This window comes from Protopterus annectens, chromosome 16.part0 (assembly GCF_019279795.1).
Source record: "Protopterus annectens isolate FY-2018-M chromosome 16.part0, PAN1.0, whole genome shotgun sequence".
NCBI classification, from domain to species: Eukaryota; Metazoa; Chordata; order Ceratodontiformes; family Protopteridae; genus Protopterus; species Protopterus annectens.
In genome coordinates, this window is record NC_056750.1 from 401,476,391 (window position 1) to 401,495,122 (window position 18,732).

The 18,732-nt window shown below is 37.8% G+C and overlaps 1 protein-coding gene across 2 annotated transcripts in view; it reads right to left on the reverse strand.

Moving 5' to 3' along the window:
* MRRF (mitochondrial ribosome recycling factor) overlaps positions 1-18,732 on the reverse strand; it is a 714,694-nt gene that overhangs the window by 282,295 nt on the left and 413,667 nt on the right. For both annotated transcript variants that reach the window (XM_044058273.1, XM_044058272.1), the window contains one exon: positions 15,238-15,356. In XM_044058273.1, the coding sequence (XP_043914208.1) occupies positions 15,238-15,356 (119 nt within the window). The remainder of the gene's footprint in view (positions 1-15,237; positions 15,357-18,732) is intronic.

The window sequence follows — 18,732 nt, forward strand, 5'->3', positions numbered from 1 at the left end:
GGCTCCCCCTTTGTGGAGTGGGATAACTGTTGCTGTGTGCCATTCAGTGGGCACAAAGCCTGATGCGAGGCTATTATTGAACATGGTGCTTAAGTGGGGAGCCAGTTTGATCTGAAGTTCATGTAAAACGCAGCCTGGGATGTTGTCCAGTCCCATGGATGCTGTGTTTTTGGCTTTAGAGAGTGCAGCTTTTACCTGTGTAGCTGTGAGTACAGGGACTCTGCATTCTTCCTGTATAGATATGGGCCCTTTAGGGGGTGAGAGGGGGGTAAAGTTAGCACTGAACCTGTCTGCCAGGATGTTGGCAAGATCAGTTGGTTCTGTAATTTTCGTGCCTTTGTGCTGTAACTCAGAGCAGATCTGGGTGTTGCCATCTAGATTCATGACATAGCTATAGAATGCTTTGTGGTTGTCCTTGGATTTAGTGGCGATTTTGTTTTCGTAGCTAGCTTTGGAGGATCTTATAAGGGATCTCAGCTTCTTACTGAGGCTGACCAGGGAGCTCTTCCACTCATGGGATTTTACTCTCTCTATATATATCTATTTAGTTATAAATATATATACACACACACATATACATCTACATGTATAGCTACATGTCCTGTAATGTTGAAAGGTATTGCTGGATGCTTTGTTTGTGGAAACATCAGGGTTATGTACATCTGCGGTGGCTTAGTAGTAAATCACATTGGCTATGGTGTGCAGGTTCCTGGGTTCGAGCCTTGCAGAGGCTGTTTAATTTGTTGCTGGCCAGAATAAGGCCTGTTGGATACAGAGTGAATGAAGCACTTTTATGCAGTTGTTTGCGCGACGGTAAGCACGGTCAATGTCCAGTGACATCCGCTTACACATGGATAGCCTCACTATTGCTTACTCTGTGTAAGCACTGCTTACCGTCATGTAAACAGACTTGCACCTGCTTACTACTGCTTATTTATCCTTACCACTGCTATATTTTAGACAGTAATAGTCTACTGGTTTTTGGGGAGTTGGTGACTTTGGCGAGTGTATGGGGTTATTATTCATTACACAGCTTACTACTCCAAATCATAAATATATGTTATTTATTAGGTTATACAACTAAATATATTGATCATAACAGTGATTTGACATGGAAATGGAATGTACTGCAGTGGGACTTGAACTGGGATTCACTGCCCGTGAGGCAAACACTCTGCCCACTACAGTATTGCTGTACTGCTTCATTTGCACATATCTTGGTTTTTATCCTCCTTTTGCTATTTAAGCTACATTAACGATAGCTAAGCAATGGGCAAACACGTGTACCTATGGTTAAACCTCATCCGTTTCATTAACAATACATATCTTTTTTATTTTTTTTTATTCACTATTGTTCTTATACATGTTGGGCGATGTTGCTGGGGGTATGCATACATCTATGGGCAGTCTTACTCATTGTTTACTACCTTTCTGCAGTCCTTCATTGCAGGGGCATGTATATTCTGAGAGCTCTGCTCTCAGACACGCCCCCTGCACTCGTACACGCTCCATGTAAGCCTAGGATCTTGGCCAGTGTGCCTTCATTACTATGCATGGCGCGCTGCTGTCCTGCTCCTAAATGGGCACCTCCGTGCAGGACTAAGCTAGTCCTGCATGAAAGGTTAGTGAATCCAGTGGTATGTCTACACAAAAATAACACAGTGACATGTATAACACAGTTAAGCCAAGAACAAAGTCTGAAGAGCTACAAGTGAAAGTTATGTCTGCACAAAAATAACAGTGACATGTACAACACGTACTTGCCCCAGTCCCTAAAATAATTTATAAAAATTACTAATAATAAAATCAGAGTAAAACACGAATAAAATTAAAGTTTTAAATTAGTTGATTGTTTATGTGAACTTAAAAAATTCACAAGGAAAATTAATCTAAGTATATTTTTCAACAATAAACCTGTTTCCAAGGAGTTTATTTATAGAGAGGTGTGACAAGCAGTTCAATGACATTGAATTGAAAAGTAAAAGCACATTCATTCCTCCATATCATCCTAGAGTTGATGTTTTCGAGAAAATTGTAGCTAAGGAAATATATACTATACATCATGACAAAACCATGTTAGAGGAAGGCAATAATTAACCAACCAGGAGAGAGAAATATTACGAATTTTAAAGATGAATTCTCAGATCAGAGTCATGAAACCTGATAAAGGGGGAGGGGTGGTCATATATGATAAGATTCAGTACACTATGAAAATGTACGACATACTTTATGATTCAGGTAACTATGAATCAATCTCAATTAATGAAGTAAATATATTTCATCAGAGAACTGATTCATATTTAGAAGAATTTTTGATAGATGGAAGAATAACTAATGTAGTATATGATTATTTAAAGGTCAAGTTTCTAACTTTGGCCAGTTTTGTAGGAATACCAAAAATACACAAGAGTACCACTGACCCCCCATTCAGGCCTATTGTATCTGACAAAGGTTCAAAAACATATTTTATAGGAAAATACATTGATAACAAACTCAAGACAGTATATGACAACATACCTTATATGGTGAAAGATTCTTGGGAATTTTCAAGTAAATACCCTGTCAACAATTGGGAAAAGGAATATTATTTTGTCACCATTGATGTTGCTGATTTATTTTCCAGTATTCCCAAGAATGAAGGGTTGGAAGCATTTTGCAACAGTATAAATAAGTATACAAGTATGACATGGGATGAGATTTGTTTAATTATGGAACTCATGACTATGGTTTTGGATAATAACTTTATACACTTCAAAGGGGAATACTTTAAACAGACATGAGGGGTAGCGATGGCAGCGGCATGTGCTCCCATCTTTGCCAATTTAGTCATGGTGGACTGGGAAGAAACCCACTTGTTTCCCAGTAATCACTTTAGCAACATTCTTCATTACTCGAGATTTTTGGATGATATGTATATATTATGGAGTGGCACTGATGAAGAACTGAATATGTTTATTGAATATATAAACAATAGTCGTAATTTTTTGAAATTTACACACAACAAGAGTAATGTGGGAATAGCTTATTTGGATACTTATATTTATGCATACAACGATGTTTTAAGATCTAGGATATACAGAAAAAATACATTTTCCAATGATTACTTGGCATACGACAGTTTTCATCCCACTAAACTAAAACAAAATATATTCAAAGGACAATGTATCTGTGCTGCTCGCATGACTTTGGATCATTTGACTATGCAGGAAGAGATCAATTTTATCACAAAATTGTTCAAGGATAGAGGTTACCCTCCCTCAATGTTGTACAACATAGGGACATATGTGATAAATGAATGGGGTTTGAAATACAAACCCCTACTAGGAACAGGAGATATCACTAATAACGAATTAGTTTCTAGGAAAAACAGGAATGATATTGAGAGAATGATACATCAGAGATCTTTCATCTTGACATATTGTCCCAAGTCTGATAAAATTGTGGAAATTATAAACAAGTTTTGGTTTTTATTAGATTCTGAACCTAACTTGGAGAAAATAGTAGGGAAGAGACCAGGTGTGGTATACAAAATGGGAGATAATATTAAGAAATTACTTGAATATCAGTCAAATAGTAATCAAAAAAACAAAAATTCCAAATTTGAAGGTACCAGAAAGTGTGGTACATGCAACCAGTGTAGACACATCTTAGAAACACATAAATTAAGCATTTTTAACAATTATCAAACAGTTATAAAGTTGAAAAAGGGAAATTGCAACACTAGAATGGTGATTTATATCGCCAAATGTGGAGCATGCCCTAGCTATTATGTTGGAAAAAGAGAAAGGAATTTTAAGAAGAGAATTTATGATCATATTTATAACATATCTAGAAAAGATGGTACTAATGCCCTATCAAGACATGTGGAAAAAATGGGGGCAGGACACGAGTTTAAATTTGGCATTTTGGATATCATTTATAACAATCCCAAAGGAGGGGATCTGAAGAAATTATTAAGCTTCAAGGAAGTTTGGTGGCAACTCTATCTTAATGCCGCAAACCTGCCAGGTTTAAATGAATTCATTCCATATAAACCTATTCTTGAAGTGGATTCTAGATAAATTACAAATGTTTATATTTTTATTTATATTTATATTCATATTTCATCAATTGCAACTATTTTTAGTATATATCATAATTTCTATCACACAACAATTTTTATATATATTTTAATTATTTATTTATTCAACTTATTAAATATTCATTGATGTGTATTCTAATACAATACTCATACATACTAACAGTTGTTTACGCACACTTAGTGCAGTATCAAATATATATTTTTACTTTTACAGTTCATTTTCCTTAATTCATTTTGCATGCATAGTCCTTAATATGTTATCAGGAATTCCTCTATGAATTTTAACTCATTAGCCCAATAAATATTATTAATGTATCTAACTGTTTTTAAATTATCTAAGTGTTTCTTTATGATGATCAGATATTTATGGTTTATATAGATACATCATGTATATCGGTCCTTGGCATAGCAATACAATATTTTATTCATTCATGTATATTTATTTATTCAAATGTATTCACAATACTTTTATAGCAAGTTTTTTTATTAAGAAGTACAATATTAATTTAAAAGTAATAAGATGAATTCAAACAGAGTTATGTAGCAGTATCTCTTTAAGGAAGGAGAAACAGATTTTTGGCGCCAATTTTTGCATTTAAACAATGTATCTGTTAGTGATAGGATGTTCTGATGAAGCTCTATGTAATGAGTGAAAGCGCTTAACATCCAGGTGTATTTTAAATTTCATTTTGTTTTATTTTTATCGTATTAAACATGTTCCGCTTTTAAACAGTTCAAGTGGAGTTGTACACTCATTGGCCGAGTCGTGGTTTTCATTTTAAAATTAAAGTTTACTCTAAAACTAACAAAAAGAACACGCAGTTTCAACTGACTGAAATGTTATGTGGCAGTCCAAAAACATTTAAAACCTAATGTAAAACAAACAATTCTTTCTAAAAATATAACCAAAAAAAAAACTCCAGTAGTCTTCATTCAGGAAGATTTATTGAATGTTATCAGTTGAGCACTTTCATTCTACGTAATAAAACTGCAGACTTTTTCAAAACTCTCTACATAACCAGTCGACACTTGAAAAGGAAACAATTATTAGAGAGAAGCCTCACCCACTGATGCACCAATGCTCATTTTGTTTTGTTTTGGCATATCATAGGACGAAAATGTTCAACTGCTATCATTTCCTGGATGAAGACTATTATTTATTTTTTTTTAGTTATTCATTTTGTTTTAGCACTTAGTCGGGCTATTGGTTTTGGTTACAAACTTATTTTAAAACAAGTACTGTTTTAGTCATAAAATAGCTCTGGAAGGCTTTTTCTCTGAAGATAACACCTGTCCACTAACAGAGAAAGCTAGCCAGCCATCTATCATTGAAATCCCATAACAGAAGCACTCTTGAGTGGCATAAAAGCTCTGGGGGGCTTGCCGCAGAGACCTCTGACTTTCTCCCTACCTAGCTTGAGATATCAGTGGCCTGGACGTGTGGAAGGTGACCTTAAGCTTTCGAAGCAGGCTGCCTGTTATACCCTATGTAAGGTATAACTCATACATCTTAGGCTACTGTAGCAGTGACCCAATAATGAACATTATGCAGCAATGTGGTATATGAAAGGGAACACAAGCACACCTACATGTCTGCAATGGTCTCTATAAAGCTTTTGAGATTTCAGGCTTGAGAAGACACAGGTTAGGTTAGTCATAACCCAAGTATTATGGCTTACTGTTACAAGGACTTTATGTGTATATTTAGTAGCAAAAGATTAATAGCAAAAGACAAAATGTCAATGGCAGCAGAAAGGAGATGAAATACATTTATCTTAAATGAAAGTCAGACAAACAGTTTACCACTTCAATTGCTTGTTCACACAAATCAAAAAGTTAAAAAAGCACACAAATTTGATAATTACTTGCTCTAACAGTTGCTGAAGAGAAAGTAAAAACTCCAAGTGCAGCAGAGATCAATGAAATATATATATATATATATATATATATATATATATATATATATATATATACTTTTATTACATTTAGAAACAAAAGCATCACTGGATCTGGACTTACTATAAATTGTTTTTTTTCTGAAACTTACAGCCATCAAGGACTATGTATAACCTTTCTAGTCTTCAGCATGTATACATCGAACTAAAAGCATAAACATAAGCATCCTATTAAGAATCTATTATACACAAGCCTTGGTGGTGTTATGCACTTTGGACTTAAAGTAATAAATAAATAAAAAAATCATTACATGGAAGACTTTGTAGAAACAAAATCAAACTCATAATAAGTTGTATTACAGCATCAAATGAAACATACACAATGAGGGTTTGGAGGCGAAAGTTTACTGTGACTCATCTGGGCTACTGTCAAAAACATTCAGAATTTACAGACCAATCTAAGAAAAAAGCATCCTGACCCATATCAACAGCTTACATAGGTGGCTAGCAGATGGATGTACACAACATTCTGGGAGAAACAGTTTTTGTAGAAGATGACTATGATAATAAAGAAGGAACACGGAATCTGTGTTTAAACTTGCATTAGTTTGCAATTTTATAAATTAACATCCTCTCTTGCAACTGCGGTGGTGGTGCTGTGGTATCGTTGTCACCTCACAGTAAGACGTTGTCCTGTTCGATTCTCAGCTAAAGTGTCTTCTGTGTGGAGACATGCGTGAATGGGCGTACCTTTGTTGAAGGTTGTGCGTCAGAGCTGGCAACTCGGCATGTAAAAAAATCTACTGCCAATCATTAGCGGACCGGAGTTCCGCTGTGACGACCCCTAACCGGGAAAAGCCGAAAGATACAACAACAACATCCTCTCTTGCAAATGTAATGTAAACCTCTGAGAACCAGGAGAAAACTGTGTGCACTGGGGGGGAGGGGTTGAAAAGTACAGTTTTGTACCTACCATAAATGTAGATGTTCGAAGATCTACATTGCTGCAGTCCTTACACTTGGGTAGTCCGCTGTCCTCGGTCGGCCCGAATATCAAGTGATTAGGCTGGGTCGGTCAAGCGCGCTTAAGACTGACATCAGAGCGTCAGGGTACAAAATGACCGACGACCGATATCCTCAGTCTTTTCTTGCCCCAGATGTCAGAAGACCCTAAAAAGAAAGGCCAAAACCAAAAGACAGCAAAAAACAACCAACCACCCTTGCACTAATCATATGTACAATATATACAAAATCCACAATATTTACAACCCAAACCACACCACCGCCTCTAACTACAGAACATCTACATTTATGGTAGGTACAAAACTGTACTATGTTCTTCATCTCACATTGCTGCAGTCCTTACACTTGGGTAGAATCCCAAAGCAGAGGTAGGGAGGATGGCAAAACTATAAAGCATTAGGTGCTGCCAAAATGCCCTGTAAGATTGCAGTGGCAAAACCAGCCTTAGATTTAGAGTAAAGAGGAAGGTGGTAATGAGTATGCACTGAACTCCAAGTAGCTGCCTCCAAAATATCTTTAGTTGCCACCCCTTAAAAAGCTGTAGAAGTGGCAGTAGCCCTAGTGGAATGAGGCCTAATCCCAGCTGGAATCTCCTTACCATGATGGGAATAACAGAAAGCAATACAAAACCCAATCCACTTAGAAATAGTTTGTTTTGACACAGGCTTGCCCTGAGAACCCAAAGCAAATGAAACAAATAACTGCTGAGACTGCCTGAACCCTTTAGTTCTGCTCAAATAATATCGCAACTGCCTGTGTATATCCAAAGTGTGCAAAATCTTTTCCCTTTATTTTGGGGGTTTGCATAAAAGTAGGCAAATGAATAGTTTGGTTTAAAGCCACACTAGAAACCACTTTAGGCATAAAGGAAGGATTAGTACGTAAAGATACCCTATCCTTATGGAAAATTAAGAAAGGCTCAACCGCCATAAGGGCCTGTAATTCAGAAACCCTTCTTGCAGAGGTAATGGCCAACAAAAAAGCAGTCTTCCATGATAAATATTTCAACTCAGCAGAAGCTGCAGGCTCAAAAGGTTGTAGAGTGAGTTTCTCCAACACAAAATTGAGATCCCACCTCTAAGGAATTGCTTAAACCAAGGATGAGAAAACAATGGTGGGTCACAGTCATAGTGAGCAGAAATTGCTGCAGCATGAACCTTAATAGAAGAGAAGGACAAACCTTTGTCCAGCAACTCAGCAAGATATTGAAGAGCCACACTTAAATTAGGCTTAGAAACATCAAATTCCTTTGCTGCACTCCAAAACAAAAATCTCTTCCATTTATCTCGTGCGACACTTTCCTTGTACTAGACCTTCTGGCCTCCAAAATAACATTCAAAACTTGCTGTGGAAGCTGAGACCCTCCAGGGTTTAAAACAGAATATGCCAGGCTGTTAGGTGAAGAGAGTGAAGTTTGACATTGAGTAAATGACTGTTCTCCTGAGACAGCAGGTGTGGAATCGAAGGCAAAGGCCATGGAGGCTCCCGTACAGACTTCTCAGTAATGGGTACCAGTGCTGTCGAGGCCAATCTGGAGCTATTAAAATCATCTTTGGCTTGTCCTGTCTGACCTTTAGAAGTACCTTTGGGAGGAGAGGCAGAGGTGGAAAGGCATACACATGAAGATTGCTCCAATTGAAAGAAAGAGCATCCACTTTCCAAGCTGTGGGATGAAACCTTTTGTGCAAAACTTTGGCAGCTGGTAGTTTAGTGGAGAAGCGAACAGATCTATGTCTGGAGTTCCCCATGACACTGTCAATTTCTGAAATACATGAGGATCCAATTTCCACTCGTGGGGATCCATAATTAGATGCTCAACACATCTGCTAAGGAGTTCTGTGCTCCCGGCAGAAACCTTGCCTGAAGATTTAGCTGTAAACTGAGAGCAGTCTCCCACAAAATCATTGCTTGTCTGCATAGAGGATAAGAATGAGTTCCCCTTGCTTGTTGATGTACCACATGACAGTTGTGTTGTCTGTTAGAACCAACACCTGCCCTGGAAGAAGTAAAGACTGCTAACATCTCCTTCAAGTTGATATGTAGATGTTGTAGTCTGGCAGTCTTGTATCCACTTTCCATTTAGATGGGCTCCCCAACCTTTGTTTGAGGCATCTGTCGTTAGAATCTGACTCGCCCTCTGGCGGTCACAGGGAGTCCCTTGTTTAGGTGACATTCCTGAGCCCACCACAAAAATTCCTTTTGAATGCAAGGTATTATCTGAATGACAGTGTCCATATCTTGGCAGTGCTGTGTCCATACATTTTGAGATACCATTGTAGCTTCCTCATATGCACTTTGGCATTGGGAAGCACCAGAATACAAGATGCCATGAACCCCAAGGCTTGAAGGACTGTCCTTGCAGTCAGCCTGGACTGATGAGACAATTGATGGAAGTAAAGGGAAAGATTCTTTTGTTTGTCCGGGGTCAAAAGGCCATCTGGGATGCTGTATTCAGTCTCACACCCAGAAAGCACATGTCCTGAGAGGGTACTAGACTAATACCCCAGGCATCTCAGCACTGCTATCACATATTGCAAATGATGAAGAAGTTCTTTCCTTGGGCCAGAATCAGGCAATCGTCCAAATAAGGATAGATCTGTATTCCTTTTAGCCTGAAGAAAGCTATCACTGGAGCCAGAACCTTCGTGAAACACTCTGGGCGCATAGATAAGCCAAAGGGCAATGCAGAGAACTGATAATGAGAAGTCCCAGCTCGAAAACGAGATACTTCCTGCAACTTAGCCTGATAGGAACATGAAGGTAAGCCTCCTTGAGATCCAGAGTCACCATCCAGTGATCAACATTTTGAACTTGGGAATGTCCAGATAAGTGTTGAGGATAGATAATATTTGAAGCAGCAGAGAAATTTGTTTGTGAGCCTCTATTCTTTGCTGAGGAGGAGCGTCTGGCATGCCTTTGAAAGGAGGCAAGGTATGGAAATAAAACTTGTAACCTTGGTGTATGATATCCAATACCCATCTGTCCTTGGGCCTGTTTACGAAAGGACTGGCCCCTGCCCTCACCGAAGACTGTGCAGGTGAACTCCTGTTCTAGGTCTGAAAGAGCCCTGAGCTCTGCCCCTACCGTCTAGATCTACCCCTAGACAGTGAATCATAAGAAGGGTACGCCCACCCTTTAGCAGCCAATTCCCTAGAGATTTTGAGGCTGAACTTGCGCATCTAAAATCCTTGTCTTAACATGGTCAGATAAATTCTGATCCTCAGCCAGGTGTGCCTCGAAGGACTGACCCCAGTGGGCAGCCACCCCCTACGAGGCCTGTACAGCATCAAAACCAGAGCATCAACCTTAGACTTCAATTGAGAAAGAAGATAGTTTTGATATTTCAACATGTGAAACTGGCAAGAATCAGGATTAAGTGAAGCCTCTGCAAACACATCTTCCACAACATCCAGAACAGGTGGTATAGCCAAATCCTCTGGAGGAGAAGCAGAAGAGTAGAATCATCCACATCAGAATCAGAATTCTTCAGCCGAGACTCTGGAAACATCCAAGCCTGCTCAAAACCCCAACTCTGGTTCCAAAGCCACGCCCCTGCATATCAAGTCTCTCCCCTGGGACTCCAGAAGCCTCCGGTGAACCACGGTTCCACTGCGCCTAAGAAAGAACCGGCGGCATGACGACTCTTCTTCTTCTTTTAGCTGCTGCTTTGTCTTTGCACTTCTTCGAAGAAGTGGCGTCGAGCATCCAACGGCATAATTAATTGCACTCCCGAAGACCAACCTAAACCATCCAACCTTTCGCTAATAGGTGCGCTTTATTGAACCTAGCACAAAAGCGACACCAACAACGCGTTGCCAGAAATATTCCCAACGGGTACTTTAGCCAACTTTGACGGTCTGAAACTCCATTGAAAAAAAAAATTTCAGAACGCCGAACGGCACTTGCAACTGCACGGACCATGCGGCAAAAAAAAAAAGAGGGATGGCGGCGATCATGCGCATTTGTACCCTACTGGACGCTCTGATGTCAGTCTTGCGCCTTGACCGGGTCAGCCCCTATATATTTTGATATTCGGGCCGACCGAGGACAGCGGACTACCAAGTGTAAGGACTGCAGCAATGTGAGATGAAGAACATCTAATCGATACCACCAATGCAAAATTCTTCTTGTGATGATCAGAACCAGTCTGGGAGTTGGAAGTGAGACAAATAAAAAGAATTAGAAGTCACAGAGCCAGATAAAAGAACACAAGTGTCCATTCTGGCCTGAAACCAAACTATTTCCATTAAGCCATAATGAGACGGTGTTAGAAAAGCTCATGGTGACAGTTTTTTATATCAACAGCCAGAGGAGAAAAACATACATAGACCTCTCTCCAGGATATGAACCTCAAGCAGTCTATTAAGAATTTGGAGGCTGTCCGTAGCCTATAGAAGAAATCTGTATCTGAATATCTCCTTGAGGCACAAAAGAACCCCATACCTACAATTTTTGTTTACAAGTAAACAGTATGAAAGAATATGGGATAGCTAAACAAACCACATTTGCAAAAGACACTAACCTAAAATAAAAAATCACAAAGGCAAATGCAAAGAAATTCTAGTTATTTAGAGAAATCGGTGAGCACATTCATCTAAGGCCACCAGAGAATTCTTCAAACTGCAACACATGGTGCTAATCATAGTTAAATGCACTGGTGAACCAAAAGACCAGGGAAAAGATCAATCACTGGTTCTTTGGCTTTCCTGTGTACTTAACTGTAATATAGTTCATGGAGTGCGACGATTATGCTCTGATATTCGAAAAAGGAAAAACCACTTAAATGCCAGAATGACGTGAACCAGAGCTTAACAAATATTAAACACCCCCTGCTAACGCTAAGGTTGAGTCCCATGCTAGGCAGTAAAATCTGCCTGTATTGACTAGTAAATGACAGTGGCAGAACAAAACATTTGTTTCTGCCTGCTTTCTGTACCATTAACATGTCCCTAACTTCTTGTAAAAAAAAATTAAAAGAGAGTTGATAGAATAACAGTAAGTGTGTTCGCCTGCATAATCTGAAGAATGCAAATGCTGAACCTCAACTGCATGTCAATATTTAGTGACTTTAAGCCTTAGTGGTGTGTCCAACACATTTTATGAAGAACACACCAAAAATATGAAACAATAATCTAGATATCCTGCAAAAATCTAGACAGACAGGTATGGAGGCAAGTGTAATTGTAACAGACTGCGTTTCACTACCTCTGTGAAAGTGCTCATTGTTTTATGCTTTGAAAGCCAAGAAAACACTACATTTTTTCCCCTTTAACCAGTAGTTCAAGGAGCAAATAAAGTTTCATATACTATGAAGAATTATGAGAGTCTCACTGATCATAACCTCTTATTATATGTTCTTGATATGGATGCTAAGATTTACCTCTCGAGTGAAGAGAGGTGAATTTTTGTATTCCAAGTCTCGAACACATAATAAGCGGGTTAAGATTGGTGAGCTTGTCATAATCCTCTATGTTCAACACTATTACAGTCTAAGGAACTCTACAATGAGCTTAGATGAAAGTCTACATTACTTTCTCTAAAGAAATGGAATACTCTTTTCATTTTACTTGTATATAGCAACTTAACATTAATCTTTCCAAATACCTCAAAATATCAAAGCAATTATAATTGACTTGAGATTTACCTGATACTTTTGATGTTATAAACTGGAGTACTTCCTTAAGTGAAAGTCAATTAACAGAGATAGAATCAACATAATTAACTTTAAAAATATTCAAATATGCATTCTTCGGTTTGGTCAAGTACATATTACTGCAAAAGCAGCCAACTTCTTGAAAAGCAGTTTCAAGATAGCCCATCAGACATAAACTGTGTATATGAAGTAGTGAAATCCAGATATCAAGACATCTCTGAAGCGATTCAGTAAACTTCTTCAAAACACAAGCCCAGAAGATAATTTCCCCTCACACTGCCTCACAGTAAAAATGACAAAAAAAAATGCTAGCATGCCCTTGAAGCCAGGCCAGTAACTTCATATAATGTATTCAGACAGGTAAGTAAGTAAGATTAGCACAAACCTTTTTGAGTTTTAAAAAAAAAATCACTCTAGACATAGGGCTACTGTTAATAAAAGACATCTGTTTCTCCTTAATGCTACACGAAGGTTAGTACTCGTTCTGCCACTGAATCAGGAAATTAAAAGACAATTAATTCATTATTGCAAATTTATAGCAACACAGTAACAACCTGAATGCAAAAATAAGATTTGTGTCTTCATTGCATTTCTATATTACAGCAATCAATAGCATTAATCAAATGACTCATATTAATGATCATTTAACATAGGTAATGTAACTTACCTTTGTTTTCAAACAGTGTATGTCTTCATTTCCCCCCATCTCCCCCCAAAAATATCCACTTTCTAGGCATACGTATTAAGTCCTTGTGAAGGAAGTGAAAGAAAGTATGGCTGCAGTAAGGTTTTCAACTTGTTGCTTTCCGACATACACCACTGTCCTGTCAGTGAGCATTCAATAGTAATCATATAATTGCCCTGTAGTATTATACATAGCCTGCCTCCAGATCCTCACAAAGACATCCATTTTCTGATTACCCCACTAATGTTAGAATGAAGGTGAATGCCCACAGTAATGTATTTCAACATATTGATCTCACACGTTTACAACGCCCCCACCCCAATAAACTAGATCAATGATCATTTGTACTCTGATCATGTGCCCCCCAAAAGACAACTGCTTTCGGCAAGCACCTCCGTGATCAAAAAGAAAGTGAAAACAAAATAATGGTCACAGTAATGTAATTCAAATTATGGCTTTCATTTACTGCCTAACAATTCTGTATTGATCACTGTAAACTCTTTTTAAAAGAGAGAAGATAAAGAAACAATGGATTACTGCTGTGAACAGTGTATACTATTACCACTGTCCATAGATATATATGGTGGTAAAAACATAAATAGCTGCAAGAGAAAAAAATATATACCTACAGACAACAGCACTTGCTCTTCTTGACAGCACCAGTAAACACGGAGACTGGTTGTTCAGAGCAAGTGATCTGTTGTGCATACCTCACACAGTAATAAGACAAAGACTGTTTAATCATGTTCTTTTATTATGTGAGTGAAAAAGAGACAGACAGACAGAGAAATAGAGATTAAACAGGTATGCTACCTTACTTTGTGACATTTGTGACAAATTATAAAGACAAGAATGCTGAAAAATTATGATCTCTTAACACAATCACACTACTGAAATCTACTAGTGCAAGACATACAAAAAAGTCATTCAGCAATGGAGGAAAGCTGTAAGATTTAAGCTAAAGCAGAAAAGGGAACTGCATCTCAATGCAACCATGAACAGTTATACTTAAGACCATAAAATTATCTAGTCAAAATGATCTGCTTGAACAGTACGTGTCTATATTACATTATTGAAGTTTCAAAACTTCGAATATGATATGGCTGACACCATATAATTGAAGTCTTGAAACATCAAAAATGTAATAAAACACAACAACCTACAAAAACAAACCATTTAAATGCTCTAAGCAGGGGGGCAAGCCCCCCTGCACCCCCCACATGGGGGGCTGCACCCCTCACACCCCCCGCTACTTAAATATACCAACTCCAAGATCGCACTAAAGTGCAGAAAAGGGAAATCTTCCCTTTTTGCACTGTACGGAGATCTCTGTTAAAATATTCGAAGTTTCGAGACTTCGATCATATGGTGTCGACCATATCAGATTCAAAGTTTTGAAACTTTGATCTTCTGATATAGACCCAAACAGAACACCTACTGAAAAGGGCAGAAAGTTTGAACTACAATCAATCCACTAAACAGCTACATTTAACACTGGAAAGTCATCCAGCAAAAAACATCAACCCAAATGTAAAACAGATTCAGAGCTACTCTACCAAACTCAGTAAAATAAATACATTTAAATGACTGCGTGATATACTGGATGACATAAAGACCTAATGAATGACCAAAGTTCAAAGAGATCAGTCTCCTTTTTAGAGCTGCAAAATAATGTGGTTATATTGCCCAGTTCAAATGCAAGCATTCTAGCATTTCTATGGGACAGAATGATTTCTTTATTTTTGAACAAATGGGATTGTGACAGACATGCAGTATCCACCAATGAGTACACTGGCAGAAATTTATAATGAAATCAATCTGTGCAAAGACTGCTAGCAATCCACTGCATAAATCTAATGTGCACACTCAACATTAACATGTCAGTATTAGATATTCATACCTCTGGAAAGCTGTTCATGTTCACCAGAATAAACTGAGGTGATTTCAGAGAGATTTGCCCAAGCTGCTTTAAAGGAAATTTCCCATCTTTCACTGTCACTGTAATGTGGTCAAGGGCCCCTTTGAAATGAAAGTAGAGAATTAATGTTTCAGAAAAAAAGAAATTACACATTGCTTTCAAAATAATGCAGCAAATAAATATATGTAGAAATCCATGCTTGTTTCATGCTTAGCAACTCAACTTTAGGATTATTTTTAATGCATCAGCATTGTAATTAAGCATTTGCTTTCATTAATCACTTTTAGTGTAACAATTTAAAGTACCTCTTATAATGTCTTCAACACAGAATTTTAACAAAAAGAACAGTAAGCTGATTTATTGTTAAACTGAACAAGAAAATATATATACATACCCAAGCAAATAAAAACAGAAGAACCAGTGAAGTTAGCTGCACCAGCATCCAGGGGCTTCAAAAAAAGTTCAATCACCCCCACAAGACTCGGGAAATCTAGGACTACTGAATAAGATCACACTGAGGTTTTTGTTGTTGTTGTTAGGTACCTTTTTTCTTTACATATGCAGTCAAGAAAAATAACTGCAAGGTGCCTCTTTTGGCTGCAAAGTTCTAGTCCATTACACAAAGAAGGTTCCCTCCCTCTGTGTATCCTGGGTAGTGGGAGCAATAAACAATGTTTCAAACACTTCTCTGTAAAACTGGTCAAAAATTTCAGAAACTGGCCACCAAAATATTCAGAAAAAACAAAGTGTTTTTTTGACTGCAAACCTCCACTTCATTACAACACCAAGAAGGATAGTCTTCCCCACTTCAATGGATGGGTTTATCAACATATGAAAGGAGTTGTGATTGGCACTAAGATGGCCCCAGCATACGCAAATTTGAGTTTAAGCACATGCGAGATGCAGAAACTAGTGCATCTTCCTCATTTTCAACATGTGTGCTTATATCGTCATTATATAGACCATATATTTTTCGTGTGGAAGGGGTCCAGAGAACTTCTGTCCCAGTTTGTTACACTCTCTTGAAGACAGCATTGGGTTTTTGTAATTCACTTTTTCTGGCTGTAGAACGGAGGTTCCTTTTATAGACACATTTATTTCTATTAACACCTCCACCAGTTCCTTTCAATCAAATGTGTACAGGAATAATACTTATCGCAACAACCTTTTTGACTATAGGAGCTAGTACCTTCATTTCGTGAAGAGAAATGTGGTGCGTGGCCAGTTTATAAGACTCTCATGTCTTATTAGTGAAGATGACATTTTCAGAAAGGAAGCAAATTTCTTAAAGCTTATGTTCTTGCAAAAAAATTACCCCACAGCTTTAACTGACACTGTTTTTGCTGAAGTAGAGACAACAGGACACAATGCTTTCAAACTCATCCTGAAATATGGGCTCTACTTCGAAAGTACGGCCAGCTCTCGAACAGATAGAAACCAAAGTTTCCCTTTACCCGTCAGTAGAGACATGGTTGCAATCCACAACATTGTTTTTAATAATTGAAACATTATTGCAAGCAACAGAGAATTGAGTCTCAAACTAGGGAACGCTCCTAATTTTTCTTATAAAAAACTCAAATAATAAAACCTGCTTTTGAACACAATGACCATCAATTCTTTCTATAGGAGCTGGACCTAGCAATGACAAGCCACCTGGCATGTTCCCCTATGGGAATTGTGTTGTCTGTAAATATATTTTCCCAGGAGTTTCTTTCTGGTTTGAACATTGCTCCTTCACAGTCTATTTCAGGAGATTTTTTGACTGCCATAGCTCCTGGGTAGTATATGCAGGTGTACGCAACAAATGTTTATATTTTTATATTGGTAAGACATGCAGAATGCTATCTGACAGAGTAAAAGAACATCTGGCCATTATCAGATCCACAAATAATAGCAACACTTTAGTTAGACATAGTACATGTTTTTTTCTGGCTTCTCTAATTTTAAGTTTTTTGTTTTGCAACAATTAAACATTTTGTTTGGAGACTGCAACTTCTTGCTGGAAGTCAAGGAACTTAAATGGCAGTTGCTGCTTGATGCGGAGAATGCCCCAGGCTTGAATGGTAACCTGGACATGAAATGTGTCTTGTGATGGCTTCGATAACATGATGTTTCCTTGTGTTTATTTGCATATTGCTTACTGGTGGTGGGAAGCAGTTTTACTACCTTTCTATTGGTTGCTCAGCTAGTTGTGTTTTAAACTTGAGACGGATGTGTTCTGATTTGTTAGGACCGCTTTTATTGATTGCTTTTTATTACATACAGTACTTTTAAATGACACTGCATTACATATTTTTTTCATTCTGAGGAAGTCCAGTTCATCAATAAAGGAAGAAAGTGCTAAACACCAGTCTCCTCAATGAATTTCTCTGTTTGCGTGTGAGTTCCTATGTGCAAGTGAAGTTTTTAAATGTATAATTAATAAATAAATAAGCATAATAATAACTAGTTAGCTGAGATGGAAAGGAACTAACCTTATAGAAATAAATTACACAGCAGCATTAATACTGGAAATATGCAAAGCATGATTGCATAGATGAGGAATGGCTGAAGTTACAGACAATGCCTACCTGATCAGGAGGATTTAAAAAAGCTATGGAAGTGGGAAACAGCTTAGTGCTGCATCCAGCATCAGAATGCTTATAACAAATGAAAGTGAGATGCCAGCAAGACATACTGTACACAGTTTGAGTGTGCTTTTTATTTAGTTTTAGGTTAATGAAAGGGAAAACTTGGGAGTGGGGAATGTCACTGTGTGTTGAGGGAAAACAAAAATTTAGCAGCAGTACCTTGATTAGTTTTCAAGAACTCAAATGTATTAGATGAGCAGGGTTCCTTTGAAGAGACTGAATGAGACAGAGGATAAGAAACTGTAGATGAAGATGATGGCATCAGAGGTATTGTCATGGAAGGGGCAAATAAAAAAACAGAAAATATTAACATATCTTTATAAGAACCCAGTCACAGAAGTGATAATACCAGAAACACATTTAGGTAATAGGGTAGGGAACACAAAAAATTCATAAAATAAAGTGATAGGGAAGGATATAGCACAGAAATGTGCAAGACTATTGTCACTAGTAAAGAAAACAGGGGGGATTAATACTGAAAAGAGCACTGCATACCCAAAAGTTAGATATATTATAACAAGAAGATACTGGTGGGGGCAAAGATTGACACCAATACTTGTATATACCATCAAAGAGCAAATCTCAGGACACAAACGAGATGCTGTGAGAGATACTAAGTCAAGGGAGGGAGCTGGAATCCAATCTATAAAAAACAAAGAAAGCTGGCAAGACAGAAACATAAACGAAACTTGTAACCGCAAAAAAAAAAAAAAAAAAAAACAAGCAGAGACTTTGCAGTGTGAGACAAACTACAAAGCTTCTGATAGGTTTGTTTTTGACCCAGTATATGTTGCATACTGAGTTTTTTGAGACTTCAAGGGATACCACAGATTTTTCTTTTTGTAGT